This window comes from Excalfactoria chinensis, chromosome 1 (genome assembly GCF_039878825.1).
Source record: "Excalfactoria chinensis isolate bCotChi1 chromosome 1, bCotChi1.hap2, whole genome shotgun sequence".
Classification (NCBI taxonomy): Eukaryota; Metazoa; Chordata; class Aves; order Galliformes; family Phasianidae; genus Excalfactoria; species Excalfactoria chinensis.
In genome coordinates, this window is record NC_092825.1 from 159,985,176 (window position 1) to 159,998,444 (window position 13,269).

The 13,269-nt window shown below is 39.8% G+C and overlaps 1 protein-coding gene across 1 annotated transcript in view; it reads right to left on the bottom strand.

Moving 5' to 3' along the window:
- The window catches only part of COG6 (component of oligomeric golgi complex 6), a 45,753-nt gene extending 36,737 nt beyond the window's left edge, over positions 1-9,016 (bottom strand). The window contains exons 1-4 of the mRNA XM_072360857.1: positions 8,862-9,016; positions 7,993-8,136; positions 7,346-7,417; positions 6,814-6,872 (exon numbers count right to left, since the gene is read on the bottom strand). Coding sequence (XP_072216958.1) covers positions 6,814-6,872; positions 7,346-7,417; positions 7,993-8,136; positions 8,862-8,972 — 386 coding nt within the window. The 5' untranslated portion in view covers positions 8,973-9,016. The remainder of the gene's footprint in view (positions 1-6,813; positions 6,873-7,345; positions 7,418-7,992; positions 8,137-8,861) is intronic.
- Positions 9,017-13,269: the final 4,253 nt, after the last annotated feature.

Genomic DNA, 13,269 nt, shown 5'->3' on the forward strand with positions numbered 1-13,269 from the left:
TCCTAATATCTAGTCTAAATTTACCTTCTTCCAGTTTAAAGCCACTTTCCCTCATCCTGTCACTGCATGCCCTTATAGAAAGTCCCTCCCCAGCTTTCCTTTAGGTTCCCTTCAGAGTCAATGTATGAAACTCCAACACAATGTAACATAAAACAACTGCCTCAAGGTGGCAGCAATGTTTAATCTATCTGTATGAAGACAGCCAGAGTGGCAAAAACTTCTATCCTAAATCTAAAAGCATGAGTCTTTGAATATTAATAAAGCTATTAATTGGGGCTCTGTAGAAAGGATATGAGATTTAAGCAAGATAATCATGTCCAGTTTCAAGACACAGGTTACCAGGTTAATAAGCCTTGATTATCCATCTGTGTTAGGAAGAGAACCTATTTTCTAGAAGGTAACTGAAATGAAACAAGAAAAGCTGGGGTAAGGCTATTTTGCACATAGCTCACAGCAGTCAGCACCTGCATAAACACACACATTTCAAACCCATGGCCCTTCCTGCCAACCTCATCATTTCTAATCTATGTTCTGAGGAAGCAAAGTACTGCAGATGGGAAAGCAAAACTACGCTGGTATCTCAGAGTTGGTTCTTTTCTTTTTTCCCCTTTACCAAAGTTATCCTTGCATAAAAGAACAAAACTAACAGATCATGGGAACACAGAACTGATGCAAAGCAGGAAGGCACCAAGCACCAGTAGACATTTTGAGCTTGGATAGGGTACAAGACTCCAACAAAGAGCAACTTCCCCAGTTTTAATCGTTACCACGGAGACAGAATTCTTTTGCAAGAGAACTCAAAAGGGCTGGGAAAACTATGCACTTCATGCACTTTTCGCTTGAACTAAATACAAATGCACACTGTTTGTTAGGATTATCACCTAGACAGCTGAAAAAAGGAGGTGAAGAAGAAACAGACTTCTCCAAGATTTCATTCTATCTCATCACCATAGAAGTCCTCCAGTGCCTTTTAGTTAGCAAGAGTCAAAGCACAACTTTCTGAAAGCACTTTCAGTTCACACTACTGAGGATCCAACATTCCCATTTTTAAAGCCTCAAAAAGAAACAATTATATTCATTTTAACTCAAGAAACAACCATCTTCAATGGCTATTTATAAATGCTCCTCATTAGCAACTGGAGAAGTTATTTTATTTACAAACAAGTACCAGCTGCAAAAATTAAAACAAACAAATAAAACATTTGTAGAAGAAATGTTCATACTACATTTTGACTAACATAGAAAATAGAATCATGGCATGGCCTGGGTTGAAAAGGACCACAATGATCATCCAGTTTCAACCCCTCTGCTATGTGCAGGGTCGCCAACCACCAGACCAGGCTGCCCAGAGCCACATCCAGCCCGGCCTTGAAAGCCTCTAGAGATGGGGCATCCACAGCTTCCTTGGGCAACCTGTTCCAGTGCGTCACCACCCTCTGTGTGGAAAATGTCCTCCTAATATCTAACATAAACCTCCCCTGTCTCAGTTTAAAACCACTCCCCCTTGCCCCATCACTATCCACCCTCTCATAATCAGCCATTCCCCCTCCTGTTTATATGCTCCCTTCAAGTATTGGAAGGCCACAATGAGGTCTCCCCAGAGCCTTCTCTTCTCCATGCTAAAAAACACGTCAAACACACATCTTTATAAAAAAAAAGAGAACACAAACATTATGACAAGGTATTTGGTGACAAATTCCACCACAGAATTCAATTATTTTATTTTCTGTTGCAGTAAAAATAAATAAATAAATAATAGGAAAGTAAAAAACGGTGAATTGCCTAGCATATTCCCAGGATAAAGGAAAATAACATCATGATTACAGAGAGCATTTGTGAAACCTCATCTGGAAAACATCATAATCCTGATCACCTGTGTTCAAGAACAATGGACTCCCATCAGACCTGAGCTAGTGGGATGACCATGGGAATTACAAGCCTTTTTTATGAGAGGAGTCTTAACGATGCTCCACCTAAGAATTAGGTTGGATATTAAGAAAAGGCTTTTAATCAGAAAGAACAAGCTTTTGAGGTAAACAGCAGGTACAAAACACAAAAATAATTAAGTACTTATATGCTGAATGACTGACAAGTTTATGAAAGTCATTATGTAAATGAGATATGACAGTAGAAAAGTGGACTTGAACTGCTGTTTCTCATCTGAACTTCCTATCTGAAGAGAGCAAGCCTGCAATGCAGTAGCTGTGCTGTGTAACATGCTCCACTCTAAAAACAAATAGATACAAAAAAAGAACAAAAAAAAACACAAAACAGGCTAATTCAGAATTTCAGTAACAAAATATATTAACCACACTGAAACAATTCAAACCTTGTCAGACAGACAGATTGCTAAACACTAGAATGAAAAAGTTTATATGCTTTAAATACATTCATAGTAGAATCATAGAAAGGTCTGGGTTGGAACAGACCTTTAAGATTCCAACCCCATGCTATAAGCAGGGACACCTCCCTCTAGACCAAGGTGCTCACAGCCCCGTACAACCACAAGTCCAACCACAGCCTAACCAGTACCCTAACTCTAAAAACCCTCTGCTAAATCATATCCCTGAGTACCACATCCAAACGGCTCTTAAACACATCCAGGGATGGCGATTCAACCACCTCCCTGGGGAGCCCATTCCAGTACCTAACCACCCTTTCTGTAAAGAAGTTCTTCCTAATATCCAACCTAAACTTTCCCTGGCGCAACTTGAGGCCATTTCCCCTCGTCCTGTCACTTGTCACTAGTGAGAAGAGACCTGCCCCACTCTCACTGTAAGCACCTTTCAGGTACTGGAAGACGGCAATAAGGTCTCCCCTCAGCCTCCTTTTCCCCAGACTAAACAGCCCCAGCTCCCTCAGCCTCTCCTCGTAGAGCTGATTCTCCAAGCCCTTCACGAGCCTCTCTGCCCTTCTCTGGACCTGCTCCAGTACCTCCATGTCTTTCCTGTGCTGAGGTGCCCAAAACTGAACACAAGAAGAGGCAATGAAGAAAGCAATTCTGTTTTCTAATTGTGGTTTGATGTAAATAAATGCCTTTGAACATAATTTATTTCTCACAAGGAATGAGGAAGGTTTATAGAAGGCAGAGGTTCCACCTGCCATTCACTGAAAACAATTAAAACCACAGAAAGATAACTATGAGATATCAAAGCCAGAGTTAACAGTCACAGCACACACAACTTTGTTCTTAGAAAACAAAGGGAAGTGAACAAAAAGTGAATTTCTAACTCAATATTTGCCCCACAGAATTAACATTCTAATTTCATCAGATCATGAAAGTGTAGGTATCAGTTCAGTGAAAACATCAGCTCATTTTCAGTCAGAGACCAAAATTAGGTACTTTCGAAAAGGTAAATCCCTAGCAACTTTAAATGCATGAAATACATCTGGAAGTTTACTGACTCCTTTCAGTTTAAGAATACAGAAAGAAATCAGAAGACAAACACTTCCACCCTAGGAGCAGACAGGCTGCTGAAATAAATCAGATAAAAGCCAGCCATCACGGAAGATATTATTTTTGCCATCAATAGCAAATGTTGTGCAGGATAATTTTGGAAGTTATTAAATAAGAAATGGCTAAAAAGATAAAAAGAGATCAGGACTTAACATCAAATTCAGTGAGAAGGGCCAGGTCAAAATAATTTTCCTCAAGGACATTGTAAAGGACTGGTTCAACAAAACGATATTAAGTCTTATCTCTGCTGTTATGAAACATTCATTAACCACCAGGGGGAAAAAGAACATAACTAATGTGAAAAAGAACATAATTATTTCTACGTAATTAATTTTATTTTTCAGGACAATGTTTCAAAACATCTCATTCTCCAGCACTCAAGAACTTAAAAAAAAAAGAAATAAATCACAAATATGGTAGCAAGTAAAATTCAGTTTGGTTCTGAAAAAAATACATGTTAAAATTAAAAACTATCGAGAAAAATCTACTATATTTGGTCTATTTTAATACAAATTGTCATTATCCTAAATGTTCGAGGAACTTTGACGTAACTCATGTTTTCCTGTGAAGAGCCTATTATGAAACAGTTGGGAGGACCACAGAATAGAAACAGAAATTTGGGCCTGATGAAATCTGCAGATGCATTCTGTAACTTTCACAGCAAGGCAAGAAACCTCTTCATTACTGTAGGAATAGCTCTAGAAAACAACTATCCTCAGCAATTACCGCTGCCTTCTAAACTGACTGTTCCTGCTTCATACTCCTCGTTTCAGCTGCCCTGGTTTTGAATGGGCCCAGCTTTCATCTTCTCTGCATTTCAATCAGCATTTTAGGTCAAATCCCAGATGAAGCAGTATCCAACCAGTGCTCTTCTGTTGGCTAAGTAATGTCACTTATTAAGCCAAAGGAATGAGTGATTCAAAATGTATAATCAGCTGCCTGCAAACAAGATTTCAGCTTTTCAAGAAACCCCTAACATTTGACAGCAGAGGCCTCTTCCTGTGCATGATTCAAACCAAAGTAGTGCATCAAAGGAAACAATCACTGAAGGTGTCAAAGGAAATGAACGACATAGAATAAAACAGCCTTCTCTTTGCAGCTCGACAAAACAAATAAATTATTTTATCTAAATTTTAGCCAGGAAAAACAGCTAGGCTGGTTAATAAATGGCACTACAAGCCTTCCATAGCCATAACTGTGGAAGATGACAAATACTGTTTGGACTCTGGTGGTGAGTACTTCATGGTGTACTTATAAAATACCCATTTAAAAGGTATATTTTTCCTACATGTGCACTCTTAAGTCACAGAGTGAAAGACAGGCTGCTTCCCCAACATTCTTCTTCTCCTTATGCTTGAAGAATGGTCTGTGTTCGCGAGGTAAATTTGTTTTAAGTTAACTACTATACAAGGAATATACCATAGAACTACTGATGTGCACACCGTATAACCTCCTTTAATGCCTTTGAGACCAATCAAACATACTGCATTTGGAACTGGTCTTAGTATCCCTCCATTCTGCTTCAGTACAGGGAATCAGAACAGCTTCCCCATTCTTGAGACTATATATAGATGACTGCTTCTCTGCCTTACTGCTTCACACGTTCACCTTCAAAGTAACACATTTGCTAAGCACTGACTTCTGCTCATTTACTTAAACTTCGACTTCGCTAACTCATTTTATATCAACCAGTATTGTATTTCAAGAAGTTACTGTACATCCAACATTATAATATGTACAGATTACACTCCAATTTCACATCCATTCAGACTCTCCCAGGGCATAACCCACTTCCTACTGAAGTCCACAATATGAACCCACTAATTTTGGAAGTGCACCCAGAGCTACCCAATGTCATAATTTCTACTAGAAACGTATCACTGGAAATGATTGTTTCGAACTTCCAGTGAGCTATATATAACTTTTTAGAAGAAAGTTCATAAAGCGAAGAGATTGATTCTTCTAAACTGACAAAGGCTAAAGCTGTAAACCCAGACGCTTTAGTCACAGAAACATTAAAGATTATACCAATCTGTCACAGGCTATTATTATCCTCTTCCTATTAATAAAAATACTGAAGAGAGCAAAATACAAATCTTCTCTTCCACAAAGAGGCTGGAGAACTAAGGGAAAAATGGCCCACATTAGGCTCATTAAACAGTACTTATATATTTCACAGTTAACTTTAAAGATGGCAAAGTAGGTTATAACTCAACTTTTCCTCTTACATCCAGTCTCTGAACAGCAGAATGATCTCCAATGGATACGGAGCATTAACATCACCACACAGTCTGTGGAACTAATGCAAGACTTAGTGCTGAAATACTTTGGTAAGGTTTCATCAGTACAGGAATCAGCCCAAGGTCACAAATCCCACTTCCCTCTGTCCTTACTCCCTTTTCTTTTAAGGTCTAAACCTAGACTGTCCTTCCTTGAAAGATGAATATTAGGTCACAAGAATAAACTAAAATAGTTTCCCTATATTTATGTATTTGTAGGGTGAAGGAACTCACTTAGAACATAGAAACTGGCATTGTAGTTCACTTGTCTTTTATGTAATAAAAACAAAACACGCCATTTTTTATTGTAACATGGGAAAGCCCTTATTTCAAAGCAAATAAAACAAAAAGATACTTCAATCCATTTGCATAAAATTTCTGAATGCCTCTGAATTACACAGAAAATACCAGTCAGTCATTGGCATTACGCTACTGGAACACTAAACCAGAGGAAAAAAAATAACTTCAAACACAAGTGAAAAACAAGCCTATGTACATTAACTAGCATCAAACAGGTATATTTCAAAAGACCAAAATGCAAAATAAACACTAAAGTTGAATTAATTTTGATCTCATGTAGGTCCATATCTGTTATAGAATCATAGAAACACAGAATCACCGAGGTTGGAAAAGACCTAAAAGATTATCCAGTCCAACCGTTCACCTATTACTAACAGCTCCCACTAAACCATGTCCCTCAACACAACATCCAGTCTTTCCTTGAACACCCCAGGGTTGGTGACTCCACCACCTCCCTGGGCAGTCCATTCCAGTGCCTGACCACCTGTATTAGGTAAAGCACAGCCAAACTGAGCACAGAGTACCACTACAGCTCTCTTCTCTACAAGGTCCATCTTTATGACAAGAAGCATTAACGTGTTCTCAGCTTTTTGTATCCTCTAATAATAAACTTGAGTTGTATATTTTTATTAGAATTAAACTACAAACACAAATATTGTTAGAAAAGAGAAGTATAGATGCAAAAAAAGCGAAGTCACTACACAAAAAATAGAAGTGGCAGAACCAGATCTAAAGCACTGTCAAGTCTTCAAGAAGTAAGAAAGATGGTGTACATACTTTTCTGCTTGGAGCTTTGTGGTTTTTACTATCAAGTCCTGGGTTTGTTCTTTTGCTGCCTAGAATTAAAATCAAGTATATGAGGAATACAAGCATAAAAATATACTACACAACTTCTAAAACCAATAATACTTTCAAACCTTTTTGATTAAATTTTAGGAATATATATATATAAACACACAACTCATGCTTTACTCAGTGTGCAAGGCTGGATAAGCTTAAATTTTATACCATAATACACAAAATAGTCAATGCTTTTATCTTTCACACATCCACTCCAACAAAATATTTTCTCTCCTCTCAAACACAAATGAAAATTGATATTCTCAGAAGTATACTGCTACCTTCCAAATGGTAAGTTCTAAGTAAAATAATTTCCTCACTGCATTCCCTAAAGTGAAAAAGAAATACCTGAATACATATATATGAATACATAATACTTGTGTCACTGTTAATCTTCTGATCTATTTACACTTCAAAAGAAAACAGTTACAAACTAAAAGAACACAAAGTGCATCTCTTCATATATTACCTTCAAACGACTGGACATATCTTCACAGCAGCTGCTCATCGCTTGAACATCTTCATTTATACTCTCAAGCTCCTAAATAAGTTCATATAACAGAAACAAATTAGGAATGTCACACCCAGGCCCTATTTCATCCCACCAAAATGAGATTCCTGTTAGCAGGAATATGCAGATCCCACATTGAGTACTATGTTTAGTTCAGGTCAATACAATTCAGAACTGGACAGTCTGGAAACGATCCAAACAAGGGCTGCAAATTCAATCAAAGGACCAGAGAACCTGTCCTTAGAGGAATAACTGAAGGCATTTGGTTTGTTCACTCTGGAGATGAAAAGGCTGAGGGGGACCTCATCATAGTATTCTTGCACGCAAAGGGCAGTTACAGAGAGGATAGAAGCACTCTTTTCACAAGGAGGCACGTGAAAATGAGGGGCAACAGACACAAGATATACTGGGAGGGGTCTCCCCTTGACAGAAGAAAGAATTCATTTATTGTTTTACAGTGAGAATAATCCATCACCGGAACAACCTCCCCAGAGTCATGGCAGAATCCCCATCACTGCAAGTTTTCAAAATGCAATCGGACGGGGTTTTTTAAATGATGCAGCTCTATCTGGGCAAGATAACTACACAAACTGTAAAGCTGCTACCTCTTTAACTTGCTTGAATATGTGGACAAATTCTTCATTGATGGCTAAGCTCCGACGCTCAATGTCCCCACGCAAGTTCCTTCGGGTGCGCAGGCTGTTCTCAACAAAAAACGTCGAGAGAGCTTTGAGAGCTTCCAGCATCTCCTAAAAAGTGAAAACAAAGCAAAAACAACAACCCACGACCTTTAACTTTCTACCAAGTTACCGATAACCGCATCTCATAGGTTGTAACCAACTCAAGTTCGGGGCTTTGGAGAAAATGTGAGTGTGCTGTAAGAGTACAGGTTGGATACTAGGAAGAATTTGTGCTCTGAAAGAGCAGTGAGACAGCAGCACAGGCTGCCCAGGGAGGTGGTGGAGTCACCATCCCTGGAGGTGTTCAAGACCCGTGTAGACGTGGCACTGAGGGATGTGGTGAATGGGCATGGTGGGATGGGCTGGGGGTTGGACTGGATGAGCTTTCAGGTCTTTCCTTAATGGCTCTATGATTCTAACATTCTTTATGGTTTTAGAGAAAACAAACAACCATAGCACACTTTAGATCAGTCAGTAGAGAACGAAAATAATTAGAAGGATTTCTTTTAACATAATACGCGACTTTGTTTACTTTTATTATAGCTTTATAGCCTATAGAAATCGGTTAAAGCACGTCTCATTCACGGCTACGAAGCAGCTAAATCAGGTAAAGCTTTGGAAGCGCCCAGACAACGGAGCTCTGAGCCTTCGCAGGGCTGTATCGGAACAAGCTGGCGCCAAGCCTCTCTCTGTACACAACGCTCCGAGCGCCCGCCCGGCGCTGCGCAGCGACACGGGGCACGGCACCTCGGCCGGCTCTGCCCCGCAGGCCCCGGCCCCGCCGCCCGCCCCACCTTGTCGTTGTCCAGCCTCGTCTCCAGTATCTTGTTGAGTTTGCGGGACAGCGGGTTGATGCCCGGGCCCACCGGGGCGGCTGCCGGAGGCGGCGGAGCTGTGTCGGCCATGTCTGCCCGGCCGCCTGCGTGTGGCTGAGCGGCTCCCGCGGAAACACGCTCCCCGGGCTTTGGTTCCGTGTGTGTCGTGCTGACCCAGAGCCCTACGTTGGCGGCCAGAGGGCTGAAGTCAATGGTTCCACGTCCAGCAGTCAGGTCGAAACTAAAAGATCTTTAAGGTCCCTTCCAACCCAAGCCATTCTATTCTGACTAATATCTGTACAGCCAGGGGCTCCTTCATGTCAGGAATTTGCCTTAAACTTAAAGAAGTAAAACAGCCTGCAATGATACCTGCATGCCACCACGGATGTGAGCAGTTATATTTATGCATGTAAAGAAGGATCTGTTAATGGAAGGATCCCATCCCAATTATAAATTGGATACTATCACCAGACTGAAGAAAGGTTCAAACAGTATTAATTTGTGTCATGTGTTGACAGAGTGAAGACACACCTTGAAGTCAAAAGGACTTGAACATCTTGAACAGGATGGTGAGATGCTGGCACAGCTGCCCAGAGAAGCCCCAGAAAAGATGAGAATTATTAGTATTATTATTATTTTGCTCTTTTAGGAATACTAAATGCAACTACCATAAAGAATATATATATATATATATATGTATGTATTTACTTTTTCTAAAATTGTATTATGCAGGCTAGCATTTTCTTCATAATAAATATTTTCAGGTCACCATCCAAAACTCAGCTGCTGTGACAGGGTTTCTAGGTGTCACAAACAACTTTTTAACATGGCATTCTTACTAGCTTCCCTGTCCATCAGCCAACGTTTTCCTGTTAAGTCAACTGGATGAACACTGGGGGTTAGAAAGACTGGGACTTTGTGATCCATAACTGCAAAAAGGTGCTTTGATTTCATGTATCAGTCTTTGTGTGCCAACAGAAGACAGTCTGTACAGTGTGTGTAAGTTACTGAAGCATAAGCTATCTTACCAAAGCTAGACACGGCAACCAAACTACAGGTGGCAGCAAAGAAATATTTGGTACGCAGTGTTTTCTGTTATTTGCTTATTTCGGTTCTTTATTATGGTAACAATGTTCATAAAACATACATCTGGTACACTACAGATAGGAGCATGATTTATTCTGTGGAACAACTGTGGAATGCCACCTGGTATTTAAGTAGCCCAAGCTAATACTGCAAACATACCTTTCAAACACATATGGTTTTTTGAAGGGAAAGACAAAAGAGATTTCTGTAGTCAGCTGAATCTGTTCCTCAAAAGGCTAAGTAGGAAAAAAACCCCAAACAAAGGATGCATAGTTTGGCTGACAGCAGACAAGGATGTGACTGGAGCTAGCATTTCCCTGCCCTGTGGCAACAGATATATGATAGAACATGGCATAAAGAGAATGTTTCTTTAAAGAGGTGTCATGATAAGCAAAGGAGTGTGAGAAAGGAAGATATTTTTTGTGATGAAGGAAGGAGAGAACGTAAAAGCTTGGAAAGAAGAGTAATAGAAGAGACTGAGGAATCTTTGAAGGGAAGAGAGAAGGAAGAAGAAAGTGGGAAAAGGAAGGAAGAGAGGAAGGAAGGGGAGAAGAAGGGGAAGAAGGGGTAAGGAAAATAGGGAGGAAGAAGGGATGAAAAGAATAGTGACAGTGCTACTGTTACGTGCAGTTTGTAAGCTCTGATGCTTTCAAATGTATCAAGGAAGAGCATTTGCAGGAAGTTGGCCTTAGTAACTTGCCTCTCAGGTACTCCATCCCTGGTGAAGTGAGATCATCCCTCTGTGTCACAGTCATCAGAGAAGATTCATGTAATTGTAGAATGGTTTGAGTTGGAAGAGACCTCAAAGATCACCTAGATCCAACCCCCTATCATGTACAGGGACACACCTTGTACTAGTACAGTTTTCTTGCAAGAAGATAGGGTGAGTGAAACTTGATTCCAGCATGCTCTCCACAGCACACAACAAACTTCAAAAGATATCTGTCACTGCCTTATGTTCTTCACCAACATCAAATTATTCATTGGCTTTCTCCAGCATTTTAAAGTCTGAGATTTTACTTAGAAAAAATCCATCTGATAAGCTGGGGAAAAGGAAGGTATTACCATTTTCTTAAGTCAGTTAGGGCTGATTTTTTGTTGGCTTGTTTCCCAAGAGAGAGGTTAGCACCGTAGATGCTTTTCACTAGACCAAATCAGCCCATTTCTTGAGCTAGCAGTTTTTCAAAAGCTCAGACAGTGTTGACCCCACTCTACAAGTTCAGGTATGAGTAACTTAATCAGAGGTAATACTGACAGCAACCTGTAGTCATGTAGCAAAACATGTCTTTGCCCCTTGAACATCCAGGAGAACATACAGTTCTAAAGTTTTCTGCAAGCTCGTGCTATCTCTCTTGGGGATTTGTTGTCATGCCTCACGGTCAGCAGTACTGGCTATGATATATGTGATGCTGAATCAGCCACCTGGTTTAGGAGCTGTAAAACTCCTGTTTGTTATAACTCATGGAAAAGATAACTCTAGCAGTACAGTATGCACTTTAAAGCATGCCAAACCTATGAAATCTTCCTGTTCATCTGCTAAAAAAAAAAAAAAACAAATCCACCCACAGATAGTAGAGGAAGTACTGTGTCACCAAAACTACTAGGATCTGAACTAAATGTATTTTGCTCTAGACCTCTACTGGACTTCTCTAAGAAAACAGACAAAACTATATGGTCAGATCCCCCAAAAGGTCATTAACATTGGTCACGGCACTGTCATGAACTTCAGTGAGGAGCAAGATTGCATTTAGGAGAAAAGTTTTTTGAATAAACAAATGGCTTAGATGGTGGAGCCAAGAATACCAAGATCTTCCTGTGCTAATGAGATGCATTAGTGAAGTTGTGACTATGTGACTCTGGTATAAAGCGTATTACCCTTTGTGTATGCCTTTTAGTATATTGATAATAACTGCAATATGGAAAATTATTATTATTATGATAATAACAATAAAGCAATGAAGGGGAATAATTTTTGCCAAAAGAGAAGGAAAAATAAATGAAGTAGAAACAGGATAAGATGAACATGTGAAATAAAGTCCACGTTTTATGCCAGGCGTGCTATCTTTTCTCTTCAAGAAATGGCTGCCTATGTCCTACTAGTAAGGAGTTTCTGGAATGCTTTTTGATGTACAGATAAAATAAAGACGATATAAACTGAACAGCAACAAAACACAACTATTCACCATCAAGCAAAGCAACAGGATTCTTCACTATGGTTCTGATTCAGCCTAGGTCACTGTCTAGCTAAGAAAACCTAGAGAATAGTACCTAACTACCAGGCGCTGCCTTCATGTCAACCCATCACTATATGGGATTGTGACATGACCATAACAAGAATCATGAGAAGCTTAGATTTAATAAATTATGAGAGTGGGCCTGACCAACAGCATGAATTTCTAGTATGAGCAGAAAATGCCTTTTGAGTAAGTACATCAGCACAAGTTTTAACACAGACCACAACTGCCACAAACTTGGCAGAGTTCCCTTTTTCAGACAGCTCCTCAAGCTGCTATATTTAAACCCAAACTTGTGGGTCAAATGTCCTTGTCTTAAGGATGTCAGTAGAATCTGTTGGTTTTTTTCTTCCCTTGACTTTTCTGGCCTGTTTCCTATGAACAGACTGTTCATTATGCTCCCCTCCAGCAAATGGAAATCCTAGACGACTACCTGAAGCCCCCCCACAGATAATGATGAAGCATGACTGTTATCACTGCCATGTCTGCATAACTTATGCATTTTTGCTTTCCCCAGAACCCAGTCATTAGGGCTGCTTTGTGTTTACAGTCCAGGTTGCTTGAGACATGCAATAAATACAGTATATATTGTGTCATTCAGAATTCATGCAAGTTTGCAAAATACTATTACTCTACTTGGCAGGACAAGAGATGCACAAATATATGTACACGAATCAAATGTGTAAAATTATTTAAATTTTGCAGACTTCCTGCATTCATTTTCTCTGTCGTGGTTATGAGTTTGTTTCTGGTTTTAAGCCTATCTGTCTTTTCAAAAACTTCCTTTTAAACCCCTGTAGTATAACTTCTGCCGTTGTGCCTATTTGCATCTCCCTTCTGCACACTTCCACAATGCAGACAGGATATAATGACTGGATTTGGACAGCTCCATGCAATTTCTTTACCATAGAAATAATTTGAAGTACAGTCTTTTGCATTAATAGCTGCTATACTGGATCTGGTGTCTGTTCCTTGGGATGTAGTTGCATAAAATGACAGATTTCTCACCTTGGTAACTTTACAAATCCTGCACAGATGTTATTATTGGTCCAGGAGGCATCAGAGTG